This window comes from Zingiber officinale, chromosome 2B, assembly GCF_018446385.1.
Source record: "Zingiber officinale cultivar Zhangliang chromosome 2B, Zo_v1.1, whole genome shotgun sequence".
NCBI classification, from domain to species: Eukaryota; Viridiplantae; Streptophyta; class Magnoliopsida; order Zingiberales; family Zingiberaceae; genus Zingiber; species Zingiber officinale.
Window position 1 is genome coordinate 110,656,338 of NC_055989.1, and position 16,505 is coordinate 110,672,842.

At 36.2% G+C, this 16,505-nt stretch overlaps 3 protein-coding genes across 3 annotated transcripts in view; 1 reads left to right on the forward strand and 2 right to left on the reverse strand.

The window, feature by feature from the left end:
* Positions 1-6,007, forward strand: part of LOC122048568 — a 32,919-nt gene extending 26,912 nt beyond the window's left edge. The window contains exons 3-8 of the mRNA XM_042610119.1: positions 1,218-1,467; positions 2,503-2,679; positions 2,752-3,151; positions 3,222-3,469; positions 4,894-4,985; positions 5,080-6,007. Of these exons, the coding sequence (XP_042466053.1) occupies positions 1,218-1,467; positions 2,503-2,679; positions 2,752-3,151; positions 3,222-3,469; positions 4,894-4,985; positions 5,080-5,707 (1,795 nt within the window). The 3' untranslated portion in view covers positions 5,708-6,007. The remainder of the gene's footprint in view (positions 1-1,217; positions 1,468-2,502; positions 2,680-2,751; positions 3,152-3,221; positions 3,470-4,893; positions 4,986-5,079) is intronic.
* An 823-nt stretch (positions 6,008-6,830) lies between these two features.
* Positions 6,831-9,665, reverse strand: LOC122046785. The gene is made up of 5 exons (XM_042607654.1): positions 9,326-9,665; positions 8,726-9,239; positions 7,592-8,087; positions 7,430-7,511; positions 6,831-7,325 (listed from the first exon to the last, which is right to left on the reverse strand). The coding sequence occupies exons 1-5, from the start codon at positions 9,365-9,367 to the stop codon at positions 7,107-7,109; spliced, it is 1,353 nt and encodes a 450-aa protein (XP_042463588.1). The 5' UTR covers positions 9,368-9,665; the 3' UTR covers positions 6,831-7,106.
* A 556-nt stretch (positions 9,666-10,221) lies between these two features.
* LOC122046786 (26S proteasome regulatory subunit 7A-like) lies at positions 10,222-14,546 on the reverse strand. Its single transcript, XM_042607655.1, has 10 exons — positions 14,388-14,546; positions 13,749-13,830; positions 12,787-12,878; positions 12,632-12,709; positions 12,463-12,524; positions 12,186-12,330; positions 11,749-11,967; positions 11,462-11,643; positions 10,788-10,963; positions 10,222-10,584 (listed from the first exon to the last, which is right to left on the reverse strand). Exons 1-10 carry the CDS (start codon positions 14,469-14,471, stop codon positions 10,427-10,429), a joined length of 1,278 nt encoding a protein of 425 aa, XP_042463589.1. The 5' UTR covers positions 14,472-14,546; the 3' UTR covers positions 10,222-10,426.
* Positions 14,547-16,505: the final 1,959 nt, after the last annotated feature.

The window sequence follows — 16,505 nt, forward strand, 5'->3', positions numbered from 1 at the left end:
CCTACAAACCCCAGGCGCCTGGGGTTGAATCCAGGCGCCTGGATTGGATTCAACAGAATACTTTTTTTTATTATTATCTATTTATTTTTTAGGGTATATTATATATATATTTAGGGTTTAAAATTTTAGGATTTAGAAGTTAAGTTATAATGAATTTAAGTCAATAAGATTTTCTCTCTTGGGTTCATACTTTCCTCTTGGATTATAGTATCTAAAATTAAAAAATTTAGATACTCACGAGATATATTATATGTATTTAGGATTTAAAATTTTAAAATTTAAGGGTTGAGTCATAATGAATTTATGCTAATAAGATTTTAGTTTAGAGTTCAATCTTTCCTTTTGGATTATAGTCTACAAAATTAAAAATTTTAGATGCTCATAAAATATAATATTTCTTTAGAAAATGTTGATTAAAAAACAAGGAATGTAGACAGCTAGATTCAATTCGGGCGCCTGCATCTCTAATCCAGGCACCTGGATCGCTGGGGTGCACACAGACGCGCGGCATTCCGTCTGCAGCAGAGTAGTCTTCTTTAGCTAGAAGGAGCTTGCTCCTGAGAGCCATTGAGTTGAGAGTCTTGCTCATGCTTGTTCAGCTGTTCTCCCTATTAATGTATTTGAGATTCGTTCGTCTAATGCAAGTTCTTGAACTCGAAACCCCACTTCTTTTCATTTGATTCAATCGAATTATATATTGTCCTTATTCCCATACCAATTCAGGTATTCTATGCCTTTTCAGCAAGTTTCTTTTGAATGCAAGCAAAGTACCTTGATGTTTGGGTTCTATTCTCTACGTTGCCGATTACGACGCTCAAATCTCGTCGATAGTTAGAACTTATACCTAAGGCATCTAAACATGTAATCCTTGTCTTGCTCTTGTTGTCAATTGACCGAGTTATCAAATATATCCACAACAAACTCGATACGATCAACTAAAACTACATTACAAAGATTCTCAAATCTTAGTGTAGCAAGTGATGATCAACTAACATATTCTATAATCTTCAGCTGACTTGATATTCTTCTACTTAATCGTTAGCTGTAGTTGTAGTTGTAGTTGTGCTATCCATTTTAAGAGTTATTACGATGATTTTCAAAAAAAACAATAAAATATATTAAGACAGATATATATATATATAAACGTTAAATTGTTTCTATCAAAACTCCACGACTTCCTATCCTTCGTGACTACAACTCCACACCAAATCCTTCAGCGGAAGTAAACAGCAACCAATACTACCCTACCCTGCCACCCGCCCTCTTCCAATATTCAGTCCACCCGCAATCTTACCGTTGCATCTCCGCCGTCCGCTGGCCTCGTGGGGCCACGGGATAACTGCCGTGACAGGCGCGCTAAAGCATTACGTGGCGTACGTGCCAACTGCAGCAGTTTTAAGCCGCACTATTCTTCCTCCTCCGCCATCGCATGGATTAGCGCGCAGTCTCTCCCTCCCCCCCTCCCAGGTATGCAATTCTTGAGCTTGGTTTCAGAATCTTTTTTTTTAATTATTATTTTCGATCCTTTTGTTGCCTTGGATATGTTCAATCGGAAAAAAGAAGGAAAAAAAAAGAAGAGAGTTCTTGGTGCTTGTGTTCTGCTGAATTCTGCTTCGTTTCTTCTCCATTTGGTTGCTTTGTTTGGTAAAGATGAGTTCTTGAAGGCGGTTTTGTGTTCTTATGCCATACTGCTTCAATCTTGCCTTTTGGTTTCCATTTTCTGCTTGTTTCTTTGCCTTGAAGCTTTGGCCTATTAACTTTGACCGGTATGGATTATGATTAGTTCTATGGTTTTAGGACTCCATCATTCATGCTTACAGTGAAAGCATTGATTTGCCACACAAGTTATCATTTGCATTTTTTTGGTGAAAAGGTGGACCCAAATAGTTCATCTGAGAAGGATTTGTAATTGGGGGCAGGGAAGAACACAAACCCGCTAAACCAATAAAGCTTTCTTTCTTCTGCTCCACAATCGCCCTCTATGTGTCTGACTAAATGCAGCAGAGAGGAGGGGTTATTGCATTCTTGTCTCTTTTTTCAGTTTAAGTAATTTTATTTTTTTCTTTGACCCAGTAGAATAATTTGTATATTGATTTGAGTACACAGTGTTCTGCTTTAATTGTTTTATATTTATTGATCCTTTTTTAGAAAACGGAAGAGTTGACATATAGAGATGTTGTGGCCATGAACTGCTCTATGAAAGGAACATTTGTTCATATTCTACATTTGTGTATGTGGAATAAAATCATTTGACTAATTGTGAACAATTAATTGCAAACAATATAGTGAAAGTGTTGATCAAACCAATGGTCAATTATACATTTTAGGTCTTTATCTTTCCATGGTAAAATGCTCTTCTTTTGACCTCATACTAAATTACTTTTTTTTCCTTTTCAATTTGTGTACTCGATATTATTTCTCTCGGTAAATTTACGTTTGTTATGCTTTGTGTTGGTTCTTGGTCCTATGCTCAATTGTCTTTTTTTTTCAATGTATTTAAAGGTTAAGTGCAAGAAAATGGCATCCCTTACTCCTGGGGTATTGATAAAGCTTCTCAAGAACTTAAACACTGATGTAAAAATATGCGGCGAACATCGGTCTGTCCTTCTTCAAGTAGTCAGCATTGTACCCGCGTTAACTGGTTTAGAACTTTGGCCAGATCATGGCTTCTTTATAAAGGTGTCTGATTCTTCACATTGCACATATGTTTCCTTATCGAAAGACGACAATGACCTTATCTTAATGAACAAGTTGCAACTCGGCCAATTCATCTACATTGACAAAGTGGAGGCTGGAACCCCAGTCCCTGTCCTTGTCGGCGTGCGACCTCTGCCCGGAAGGAACCCATGCATAGGGAACCCAAAGGACCTAATGGACATGCTAGTCCTTCCTGATAATTTTGAAACACAAGATCAGGAGAAGAAAACTTCAAAGACATACGAGTTATCTAAAGCCGACAAAGGGAGGACAAAACAGAAAGTGGTCATCAAAGAGGAGAAGAATGTGGTTGCATCTCGATACATGCAAGGTGTTTCAAGGAGTAGCATGAGAAATTCTACTTCTGAAACCAACTCACCACCCAGTCAAAAGGTCGAAGAAAAGGTCATAGTTGTTGTTCCTTTGGGGGCCAAGCAAGAGCCTAAATGTCAAGGTAAGCATTCAAATCAACTAATGCATTTTTTTTTATATATTAGATGATTGATAGTTGTCGTTGGTGCTAGTATTACAGGCGAAAACTATAATCCCATGCAACCAAAATAAAATAGTCGACGTAAAGCAGGAAAGTTCAGTCGATGACCTAAAAGGCGATTCAAAAGTTCCAAAGACAGTACCTGCCAAGTCTAGTCGTATCGTAAAGAAGATAGCGCCTTCCGACTCAGTTTACTCTTCATCAAGCAGCAATAGAAGAAAAGTTGTGGATGCCATCCCATGGGAATCTCTTCCTGCCAGTCTAATCAAGCCTGGGAAGGTAATCAACAGCATTATAAGTTAATTCCAGAGTCTAATCACTGATGTTGGAGGCTTAAGTTTCATTTTAAGGTTACAGTGTCTTTGATATGCAAAGTCGAGGCTCGATAAAAGGGAGAGTTCATTTTGTTTATCCATCAGATAAGAGTAGAGTACAATTATTTGATCTGTTCATTTTTAATACACAACTGCAAAATCTGAAGACCTGAATCACCAGGAACAAACCTATCACTCACATTTAAACAATGACTTTTTTTCTATCATTCTTCTTGTTTGATCATCCATTCAAAAAAAAAAAAAAGGTAGCCTGGTGCACGAAGCTCCAGCCATGCGGGGGATCCATTGTACGCAGCCTTATCCTGCTTTTTGCAAGAGGCTGTTTCCAGGATTCGAACCCGTGACCTTTTGATCACATGGCACCAACTTTACCGTTGCGCCAAGGCTCCCCTTCCAAATGTATTTAAATGTTTCATCCAGCTTATTGGTTGTCGATAAGTTTGATGTCATTCTATGTGATAAACCAAGTTTAGTGACATCAAAAGCATCAACATTCTGCTGAGTATCTTAATCTTCTTCTTCTTCTTCTTGGAATATGTCAAAGTAATTTTTACACCGACAAATGTTAGGTTTGCATGTTAGATGGTCTTATTGGGATCTTCAAAAGGATGTCCTTTTTATTTATTATGAAAAGAGAACATCTTTCGACCACTATATATTCTACTTTCTAAAATTACTTTAACTTTTGGTGTTGTTGTAGCAATTATGAATTCGTAGCTATTATATAATTATAGTAGTTACGGGACCGTATCTTCTACCACGCAATATTGACTCTACTATAATATAATATTGACCAACGTAATTAGTGTTGACCAATATTGGCTAGAAATAAAGTGCTCATATTGTGATAGCTATGTAATTGCTACATCACAATATTATTAGTATTAATAAAAGTTAAAGTATTGCTACAATTTAATATTAATTAATATTGACCAAAGATGAATCTATATTATAAGCTAAAATGTGTCAAATTGAAATGTCTATGCTGTAGCAGCTATGAAATCATAACTGTTATAATTATGTAATAGCTACATATCATAACTGCTATATTTATGTAGAAGCTATGAACTTATAACTACTACAACAACGCCAAAAATAAGGACAGTTTCGGAAAGTAAAATATACAATAATTGGATTGGACATTATTTTGATAACAAATGATACACTTTTGACTGATTCCAATATAAAAGGATACCTTTTGATTTTTGCCCTATTATTTTTCTTCTATATGCCGACCCCACCTAGTGGGATAAGACTTGATTGTGTTGTAGTATTTTTCTTCTATATATTACAGTTTCTGTTTTGAAAAGAAAGTTGAATGTTCTACATCATTTTTTTTTCATGTAACCTGAATTTCTGTTTTAATAGGGAATGATTAAAAGAAAAAACACAGCTTTTCTGATAGTAGCGGAGGCGAAAAAAGAAGCAACTGCTGCTGCAGCTCTTGTTAAAGGCCTGGGGTGAGTATCTTCTTGTTGTTCTGATAGTTTCACCCCATTTCGTTATTTGTTGTTGTTCCACCGGCATTGAGATAACTAATGAGTCTTGTTTTAGCATATTTGCTGATCTACGCAAGTCTTCGGTGGAGGAGAATCTCCACATAGCTCTCGCGAAGTTTTTTTCTCTTCACCGGCTTTTAGATCAGCCAAGCATAGCAGCTCAAGACAGCTCCTCTGGGATCCTGAGACAACTTGCTGAAGGAGAAAAGTCGATCAAGAAACTTACATTGCCTTTGCGTAGTGATAAAAGCAATTCCAATTCTGCAAAATTCACAGTGGAGTCCCTTGCCGATGAGAGGATGGAGTGGGCAAGGGGGGATGGCCTGAATGAGATCCAAGAACTAAGGACCAAACTCCGAAAAGAATCACAGTCATGGTTCTTAGGTTTCTTAGAAAGTGCTCTCGACACTGGCTTCTCCGCAGAGTCACCACCGACAAAGAAGGGTCCCAAGGATCGTGGTGGGGAGAACGCAAAGGAGTCCCACGAGCTGATTGCAGGAACACTCTCGCAACTCAAGGAAGCAAGTAACTGGTTAGATCAACTTCAAAATTCTGGTGACACCGAACCAGATAGAGGATTGGCCGAGACAATCAATCGGTTGAAGCAAAAGATATATGTTTGTTTACTCGAACATGTTGAATCAGCCGCATCAGCCCTCGAAGGGAGAAAAAGTAGCACATGATTCATAACTCTATACAAAGAAAATTTGTTCCCTCTAAAAAACGGCGATGTGCTTTTGTCGGTTGAGTTTGTTGACACTCTTTCAATTCTTGTACCAAGAAAGTTTGTGCTCTCCACAATGGCTGAATTAAGAAATCTCACCATTTGTTCACCTGTTTCTTTCCTTTCTTTGAATTTCTTAATCTCATTTTCTTAGTCTTTTAGGAGCCTAACACACTTTGATTTTCACTCTTCCATCTCTCCAGCCTAACATATTTCCTAGGCCTAGTCTGTGACTGTAAAACTGTTAGCAACTAAATCTGAATAGTCGATGATGCTAAATTACTCGTGGAGGCTGTAACATGTGTTTTTTTACAAGGATTAATGGAGTACTATTATATATTTGTTAGCCTTTTCTTCTTAATGCTTACCTAAATTAGGATGGTAAATAAATTAAACATTCATAAGCAAGTTTAAACATTAGTGAGCAAACTTGATGTTCAATTTGATAAGAGCTTATTTATGTTTATTTAATACACATTAAGCTAGTTATATAAACAATCTTGAACTTACTAAACTAAATAAACAAACATAAATTCATTCATGTAACTTGTTAATATGTTCCCTCGGGACGGTGCGATTGTTAAGGCATGGGATATTATCACATGAGGTCTTGAGGTCGAAACTCGACGTAACCGAGCATAACCTCCCCCATGTCTTGGCCATTTGCACTAATGGCTAGTAGCCACCCGTGATTTACCTCCTCCGTGTTGACCTAAGGACGGGTTGGCAGGAGCGCTGGGGGCGAACGAATCGCCTTTTGCCACATGTAACTTGTTAATATTCATGAATAGAAGTTGTTTACTATTAATGAACAATGTTTATGAACAATTTTCACAAATAAAGTTTGTAACACATGTTGATCAATAAAACTGTTATTAACATAATAAATAAATTAAGAAACTTTCAAAATGAACAAATAATTTTTATTATTAAACTCAACAACCAATTAAACAAACATAAAAATATAAAAAAAATTCAAACAAACAAGCAAACTTAATTAAGAGCTCGATGACATATAAATGAACCAAACTCAAGACAAGCCTTCAACTAAGCTCAAGCTTGTAAAAAAAAACAAGTCAAACTTGAATAACTATTTTAACAGCTTGGTTCATTTTAGGCTCGACTTGACTTGGTTATCTTATCAAACAAACTTGAGCACCACAGACCTTGACTCGTTTACCGCCCTAATCTAAATGAAATTAATGAAGAATGCTTTTAGAAGTGTTCCTTAAGTGACAATTCTATAGTGAAATCTAGAGGAACTTTCTTTCAAACTTTTCTCTACAAAGAAAAGGAATGAAGTTTTTCTCATGTATTTTTTGGTCTACCAAGTACAAGACATGATCTTTTTGTTTGTATCAAACCTGGCCTTTGCAAGGGAAACAGCCACATTTTTTGTCTATCGACAAGTGAGAATTGCGCTGGCTCTTCATCTTTTGTGTTTGTTCTGATGCTCTCAACTGTTGCAAGTGCTGTTGTTGAGCTGCTGCTCTGCATTCCTCGGCTTTCCGGTGAACAATTGCCATCCTCTTCATCAGCTTCTCTTCCAAACTAGATCTCATCTTTTGTATCTTCACCTGTAAAAATCATCATTCTCGACAATCAGTCAGCTCGTTTTCAGTTTCGTTATGATATTTTCTGGAAGAAAAAAATGACAAGAGTAAGTGACAATTTCCATTGCCTCCAATTTTCTAGACTGTGCTTCTGCTTTGGCATTCTGAAGATTTAACCAAGCTTGAATTCGCGCTTCTTCTCGCTGGTATCTGATAATTGAAGAAACTCATTTGAGGATAAAATCAATCGTCAAACTGAACGGTCTAAATGTAAATGAGAAATTATCAACCTGATGCAGCTTTTCTTCCTCTCATCTTCCTCCCATGCATAAGCCCTGGCTGCACCAATGTTCTTGCTTCCATCAGTAATTTCTAAATGCCTCAAGCTCTTCGACACCTCCTTTTCTTCCTCCTCTCTTGAACTCCAGTTCGAGACAACCGAGTGATACTGAGCACCGAGCTCAAGTTTCGCGAAATGGCAGTCCTTGAGCTCGGAAATAGCAATACTGGTGCTGCAGGGAACCAAAGGCCCAGACCTATCAGCAGGAGTGTTGTGCCTTGCTGGTGAAGAGCTCTTGATTGGAGTATGGCATCTTGTTGGCATTGAGCTCCCTAAAGGAGTCATTTCGGTGCCTGCGTCTCTGCGCTGAGGCTCCATGAGCTCTGCGGTTGTGTCGTCGTTCTTGCACACAAAGTATGAACTTCCGAAGAAAAAGCCTTCTTTAGATGGCTCTGAGTATCTGAAATAGGAATGTGGCTGCTGCTCCACATTGTCTGTAAACTTATCTGCGATCAAATATTTGCAGTTTGCATGAATGTGTAACATTTTTGGACGACTAAAAATCGATGAACATTACAATCTTGCAAAGACAGACACGAATTATACTACTTAAAGATCACAGAATCATTCTAAAGAGCCTTGGCAGGGAGAATGATGTTGTCTATTGAACAAGATAATAGTGCATAGGGCTATAAATGAATCGAATGTTCGTGAACAAACTTAATGTTCGGTTTGGTAGTTTGTTTATATTCATATAATACACACAAGCTTGAACAACTCGTTAAACTAAACAAATAAACAAACTTGAACACATATGCGTATAGCTTGTTAATGTTAATGAATAATATTTGTGAACAAGTGAACAATATTATTGAACCATGTTCATAATAAAACTCTTATCAACATATTAAATAAACAAAAAACTTTCAAAATGAACAAATTACAGCCCTAATAGTGTAAACTTCAACAATTATCTTTCATAAGAAAAAGAAGTAAAATCTGCACTGGCTGTGTGCAAAGAAATCATTTCAATTTTCAAGATCTTTACAGAGGAATTTTAGTGCTTCCAAAATGACATGAAAAGTGAAGAACAAACTAACAATTAACAGTGAGAAAAATCCAAAGATGAGCAAAGAAATCAAACCTTTGAGAAGAACATCTGTGGAGGCTTTATTGGAAGATAAATTTGGATCAACACGCATGAATGGCTCATCAAAGCTTGGAACTGTGGAGCTCGGTGCCTTCTTCTCCTCAAAGGAGCCACCTTTCTGAGGGAAAACCCCACTTTGTCTGAGTTTTGTGAGATGAGCAGGTGATTCATGGCATGAGCTGCTGATGAGCCACTTCTCAGCATCATCCCACTTAGAAGGGACGTTCTTCCTGTAAGGATGGCCTGGGCTGAAGCTGATGGCAGCCCTATAAGGAGTGGAAGGGCTCTCCACTCCTCTCTGGCCCATCAAGTTCAGTCCTTCCTTACTTCTTTGGCTCGTGGACTTTAGAAGAACGCTCCTGCTGTCTACGCTAAACCTAGACGGCACCGGGAGTGCCTTCACAAACTCCGACGTCTCCTTGAGGTTGATCTTGCAGAGTGGATCAGGCAAGGTGTCTGCAAACGGATTGCCATTGCTGTAGAAGGTCGAGTCACTGTCTAATGAATGCTGAGGGAAAACAACACAACAGGAATCAATCGCCAATTCATGCGCATTGCAAGAAGAAGACGAGAGAGAGAGAGAGAGAGCTTTACCCTTCCAGTGGCTTGCAGAAACGAAGGTTCCTTGAGCTCCATGGGGCTTCCTCGAGCTCAATCGTTTCCAAGGGTCTTTACAAAACTCAGCCGCTTGAATTGCTGGAGTTGTCAGACTTTTGCAGGAGGGAAAAAACTTGCAGGCCTTTTTTGTGAAAGGCCTTTAAAAACGCGCCTCATGCAATGTGTAGAAGAGCCTGCAAGAGAAAAAGGAGGCTTCGACAGGCGATATAAAGAAGAAAGGTCCAACAGGTGAACAGTGGGTTGGCTGGAGAGCACGCTGGCCAATTGACAAGGGGTTCTGTGTATCATGTGTCTTGTTGCTTTGCTGCAGGGCTATGAATATAGTTTACTAGTGGTCAAATATGGACAATGCACTGATATAGAGAAGAACAGCAATTAAGTGTTGGATTTGCAGACCTATTTCTAATATAAAAATCTTAGGCCGACAGCTTGAATCGCCTTGGGAGCAGTGGGAAGGCGACCAAGAAATTGACTGTGCGTGTGAATTGAAGAGGCTATGGATTCTACAGCTTCGGAGGTTTTGATGAAGTTCTCACTGAAGGGTTGCGCTGTGAGAGATTAGAGAGGGACAGAACTCTCCTCCATTCAAAATTGCAGAGTGGTCCATCTTCATCGAACAACAATTGGCTTCTTGCACTGCGAGCAGAAAGAGAGTTTGACAGGAAGCGTACACAAGGTTGCGACCATGCAACATTGCATCAGACGGCAATAATGGCCATGCAAAAAAGTTGCCACCATTCAACTGTACCTTTTTTTTTTTTTTACTTCAGTGAATATGAAAGATCTAACTAGAAACCTTTGAAAATATATGTAGTATTAAAATCATCCTGACTTGAAATTCTAAATCAAGTACATCACAAAATACCGTGCTCTTGAAAAAGAGAAATTCTTTAGGCAGACTGTGTTCTTGTAAGATATTTATGCAACCGCAATCTCATTTAAACTACTACATCCTTCTTTTAGACAATTCAGGAACTTAATTGAATTGAACAATAAACTTTCACCACCATATCAAGTATTGTTATGAGATGACTAATAGCATGCGAGAGGAAAGGATAGTGTTCCTCAAGGATTTACTTAGTTGTACACCATGTACTTGGGCGTGGCACTAAACTTTTGGTAACCTTTGATGACTTTATTCACTGCGTCAAGGAAATCTTTCTCCGTAACAGTTTTCCTTCTTGCTCTAATAGCGTACATACCAGCTTCAGTGCACACACTTCTTATATCAGCACCTGAAGAACCAACACCATCAGCATTTAAATTCTAATTATCTGATTGTGTTGAATAATGATGAAATAAATTATCATTTATCTTATCCAAATCTAAAATTAAAAATCTACCAAGACACTAATAAAAGAATTTTCAGAATTTATTATTTGTATTTTAGCCCAATCATGCAAGAGACATTCGTGGCCTTGAAGCCAAGTTTTCTCACCAGTGGAATTGGGGCAGAGACGAGCAAGAAGCTCAAACCGGATATCCCTATCACAGTTCATTGTCCTGGTGTGGATCTTGAATATTTGCGTTCGACCCTCTAAATCAGGTAGGCCAAACTCAACCTTACGATCTAACCGTCCAGGACGCAATAGTGCAGGATCCAAAGTATCAGGCCTGCATTATTTAGAAAGAAAGAAAATCAATTAATCTTAGATTGCAAGTCTTAGTAATATAGGGCAACTACTAATACCACCACTGTTGAAACATTTATGAAAGTTCTATAGTCTGGAAAGACTACATATTATGGCCAGTAGATTGAAGACATCTGATGTTCAATTAACCATTTCAGGAATTCACATAGTTACAATCCCAAGAGATAATCTCTCTTGAATGACTTATTTCACTCCCAAAACCAAGGCAAGCACCATCTCTTCTCGCTCACACATCCCATTATTTCACTCCATATAAAGACAAACAGAATCTCACTCGCTCACTCTCTCACACACAACCAATTGGAAGCTAACTGCAATTATCAAAGTTTGCATTGAAAATCAGATATGTAAATGGTATCAACTTTCAGTCTTTGGATAGTAGAGCCACTATGCTGATCTATTACCATAGATGCTGCAGGTCAATTAAATTTATAATATAAATTGACAACCATTAGCATACCTGTTGGTAGCCATTAAAACTTTAATGTTTCCTCTAGCATCAAAACCATCAAGCTGATTAACAATTTCAAGCATGGTACGTTGGACTTCATTGTCACCGCCAACCCCATCATCAAAACGAGCACCACCAATTGCATCCACTTCATCAAAGAAGACGATGCAAGCCTTCTTTGAGCGTGCCATCTGGATATTAGAAAATTTTGTTTGGAACAGATTACAAATAACCAACAAAAAAAAAGTGCACTAAAAGATGACATGAAAAGATATTTAATATGGAAGGTTGACAACCTGAAAAAGTTCACGAACCATCCTAGCACCTTCTCCAACGTATTTTTGAACAAGTTCACTTCCAATTACACGAATAAAGCAAGCATCTGTTCTGTTAGCTACTGCTCTTGCTAGAAGAGTTTTACCAGTTCCAGGGGGGCCATAACAGAGAACACCTTTCGGAGGATCAATGCCTAACTTGACAAACTTCTCTGGATGAAGCATGGGGAGCTCTACAACCTGACGATATGGGGAAAAGTTAGCGAGAAGATGATGTGGAAGTTGATAACCATTTGGTATAATCCAATCTAATTTGCTTAGTTACAACCACAAACAATAAACAGAATCTTAAATGTATGAGATGTTACCCTCGGAAAAGGTATTTAATTAACACAAAAACTACATGGCCAATAAAATAACTAGAACACAGCTATAAATAAATTAGGTAACAAACGCACTTCTCGCATCTTCTCAATTTGTTCCTTGCATCCACCTACATCATTGTAGGTAACATCGGGCTTCTCTTCAACAGTCATCATTGTTACACTGGGATCAATCTTCGGAGGTAAAGGAATCTGAATTTGATATTTGTTCCTATCAACCCTGAATTTTGAAAGACGAAAAATTGAAAAAACATGCAGCATTCTAGAGAGAAAAATTCTCTAGTAATTCTGTCAGTAATACACCATTGAAGAATTGAAAAGCTACACAAAATTTATAAAACATTTTACTCACCCTACACGCATCCCTTCTTCAATGTCAGTGGGGGAGACTTTATCTCCCAGTCCAACCACAAACTACACAAGAGAGAGAGAGAGAGAGAGAGGGAGATTACATTGTACATTCATTGTCAAATTTTAATTAACAGTCTGAAATTATTAATAAAAAACATAAAAAAAAATACCTTAGCTATTTGCTTAACATTAATTATATATTTAGCATCTTCTGTGTTTGGACTGATAATCTTAGTACACCTTGCAACCTTCAAGTGAAATAAACAACCACTTTAAGCAAAAATAAGAAAATTAATAATACACAAGTTCATAAGAATCTGCTTACTTGAAGAGGTTGTTCTTCCTGCATCATTTGCTTGTCAGAGACTAAATCCCATTGACTTGGTGCAGCTAGACCAGTATCAGATTCCTTGATTCCTATAGTTGGAAGAGAGAGAATTAATCAATAGACAAGCAAACTTCAATTCAAATGTGGCAAAATTGGCCAAGTTTCCTAGATTATCTCAAGTGACAGTAAGATGCCACTGCATTTCTACCCACTAAGAAAATATTAAAGGGAAAATATACCAAAAGTGTGCATCCAGGCTGCTATGTAAATACATTCAGTGATTCACTTGATATCGTTATCTTAATTTTATGTCTAATACAAGCAAATCAATTCCCATGCACCTACTAGACCAAAATAATTTTAGCAAAAAAGTTTCATAAAAAATATCTAATAAGCTTTCAGATCTATGAACTCGAGGATTGACTCATATAAAGACTTGATGGGCACACAACTAGCGACTATTCCATCCAATTGTTAAAAACCACACACATATATATACATATATCCATATATATGTTCATCTGATAACCTTAAAAGAATTTTAAAATGTAAATGATTAAACTAAAGAATGAAAGTTCTGAGGAACTTAACAGCAAATGCTTGTAACAAGAATTCAGGTGAAAAACTAAGATGATTTCTGGATGAGTATAATTGGCTTAGACCTAACCCTATGATCTGTTTACATTACTCATATAAGGTGAGGGATGTTTTTAAACATCTTAAATATATCCAAAACAGGAACTATGTATACATTAATGCAAAAATTGCAAAGAGGTATCAAAAACCATCAAGTTACCAATCTAGATTTGTTACATTATATATAACACCAGTATTAAATTAATATGGAATTTTATTTACTCAAGAACAAGCCTTTTTTCCCTGAAAAGCATTTTATACCAATGATTGCGCATTAACCTACAGCTACAACAAAGGATAAAAACATCAATTTCCAAGCATACCACATAGATCGTTAACCTTCTTGGCCAATTCCTTAATTTCCTTTTCCACCTTTTTAATGTTTGTAGAGTAAGGTCCCAAACCCTGCCATCAAATATTATCAAAAGGAATAAGAACAGGAATATGACGTCCAAACACATGAAGTCAAATCTAGAGATCCACAAGCCATAGTAAACAACAATCAGCACCAGAGATCCAACATAGAAACATGGGAACCACGCCAGCAAGAAGCCTGATTCAGTTAAGTCACAAGCAACAGACCAACACAAATGAAAAACCAATACTTAATAGTTGAAGAGCGTAGATTCAGAAAATTATTTTCTATTGACGCGGATTCTCGCACTAAAATCAGAAAAATTAGAATAAAAAAACTACCTCAACTAATAATTCAAATATTTTCCTCGCTCAAGCAAAAATTCTAATTCATCCCCTGAGCAGTAGAAACCCTAAACGGATCCGTTGTGGAAGCGACGAAGACAAGTACAACTTAGGACTTCTCGATAGAAAACCCTAAACGACACCCCAACTGCAAAATCCTCAATCTAGACTCAAATAGCGGTAAGAAGAGACAAAAGGAAACAGAAGCGATGCTTAAATGGCAGATCGAAGAGAGGAATGAGGAAGACGAAGAGAGTACTCACGTAAGTTTTGAGGAGGGCGATGTCGTCCTCGTCGAGTGGGCGAGGGTTCTTCTCGTTGATCTCGTCCTCGGGTTCGGGAGCCATGCCGATCGCTGTCTGCTCCTCTTTCCTCTCTCGTCTCTCTCTTCCCTGACTTGCGGAAGAAACGACTGTCCAGCTACCAGATGAATCCGGAATAAATGGTAGCGGAAGCGAGTTCGGGAACATCAGGACCGTCCGATAAGAAACGAACGGTAATGATTCCCATCCGGAACGTGCCCGAGGCACAATGTGATGTAAGGGTATCCAGGACCCTAAACAAATTGAGCCGAGCCGAGCCGAGCCGAATCGAGCTGAGCTGAGATTTAAGGTATTCAAATTTATTTGATAAAATAACTGAGTCAAGCCAAGCCGAGCTCAAAATAAACTAAGTTTTTGAAATAATTATTCAAGAATTTATTTTTTATGAGTTTGAGTTTGTTTAAAGTTTAGCTTGAGTTTGGTTCATTTAGATATTATCGAAATCTTAATTTAAGCTTAACTTGTGCTGGTTTGAATTTAGCTTGAGCTTGGTTTAAATTTGATTCATTTAAATATTATCGACATCTCAATTCAAGGTTATTTGATTTTTGAAAATTTTAATTATTTGATTGATTATTGAGTTTGATAATTTAAATTTATTAATATATTTTATTTTATTATTTATTTAGTATATTAAAAAAACATTTATTAATGAATATGGAGCTGAACACATATATTTAAGTTTATTTATTTAATTTAATAAATTATTTAAGTTTATTATTAAACGAATATAAATAAATTCTTATAAGTTAAATGTCAAACTTTTTCACAAATACTTAGTTCATTTACAACTTTAAAGGCATCCATTCCTTCGTTGCCCAACATCTTTCCACGGTTTAAAAAATTTTAAAACAACCACACACTTATTTACTATATATATTCTTTATTTCTTTTCCATATTTTATCTTATATATAATTTAAATTTTTATAAAATTTAAATTCATAAATTTAAAATTATTAAAGAAATATCAGTTTATATTTTGTCACAAATATTAAAAAAATCATTTTAATAAATTTTAAAAAAAATAAGAAACGGCTCCATAAACACCGACCTGCTTTTTCAATAACGTGAATTCCCTCTTTCATAGCATCCACGTCACATGAATGAATATTAAGTTAAAATCGAATTGGATTTTTTTTTCAAACTAATTCAAACAATTGAATTGAAAAAAAAAATCGGATTAATAAAATATTAATTAATTCGATTAAAAAGTAAATTAACCTAATTAATTAAAATTTTAATTTATTCAGTATATTCAATTTAATTTTAAAATTAAATCTAAAACTAAATTAATTAAATTTTTTTAAAAAATAAATAAATCGAATTAAATTTTAAATTTTTATCAATTTATTCAATTTAGCTAAATTTTTATGCACGTTACTCGTCAAGACTTCATTTTTCTAACGATAATTAAAATACTCTCTAAAAAATTATTTATATTGAAATAAATTATTTTATTTAAGAATAATGTTTATTAATATTCAATAAGTGATGTTAAGAAGAAAGAAAATATTGAACATTAAAACGTATTAGCCTTGTTAATTACATATTAACATTAATCTAACGTTAAAATGATAACAAAAGATAATTATGCTTATCTTAGATATTGTCAATGATTATGTTCATCCCAAATACTCTCTTATAAGCATCCCAAATTTTTATCTCGTCATGTACCTATGGCCTGTGTACCTGCATGAACCTCCCTCCATATCCATGGGGCCGGCACTAGGGGGCCGCTAAGGTAGCGGATCTACCTTTGTAAGCATCCCAAATTATAGGAAGATATATAAATTACATGATTAATTTATAGTTGATTATTAAAATGACTAAAGGATAAAAAAATCTAAAAATATTTATTTATCAAAAGTTAATCTTTTATTTTATTATAATAAATTTATCCGCCTTTAATCAATTCTACATCTAATGTAGGGGTGCAAACGAACCGAATCGAGTCGAATATGCAGAAAAATTTAAGGCTCGAAATAGGTATATTCGAGTTCGAGCTCGATTCGAAGTTCGAAAAATTCAAAATGTTTGGTTCGAGTTCGGTTCGAGTT

What these genes read in the sequence shown, in the direction of transcription:
- LOC122046785 (XM_042607654.1), bottom strand. Translation starts at nt 9,367, where the DNA reads ATGGAGCTCAAGGAACCTTCGTTTCTGCAAGCCACTGGAAGG. An exon ending in CACAGATGTTCTTCTCAAAG is followed by an intron (nt 8,088 to 8,725) that starts GTTTGATTTCTT and finishes ATTTGATCGCAG; the next exon opens with ATAAGTTTACAGACAATGTG. An exon ending in AGGAAGAAAAGCTGCATCAG is followed by an intron (nt 7,512 to 7,591) that starts GTTGATAATTTC and finishes TTCAATTATCAG; the next exon opens with ATACCAGCGAGAAGAAGCGC.
- LOC122046786 (XM_042607655.1), bottom strand. Translation starts at nt 14,471, where the DNA reads ATGGCTCCCGAACCCGAGGACGAGATCAACGAGAAGAACCCTCGCCCA. An exon ending in AGGAAGAACAACCTCTTCAA is followed by an intron (nt 12,710 to 12,786) that starts GTAAGCAGATTC and finishes TTTCACTTGAAG; the next exon opens with GTTGCAAGGTGTACTAAGAT. An exon ending in GAAGAAGGGATGCGTGTAGG is followed by an intron (nt 12,331 to 12,462) that starts GTGAGTAAAATG and finishes TTCAAAATTCAG; the next exon opens with GGTTGATAGGAACAAATATC.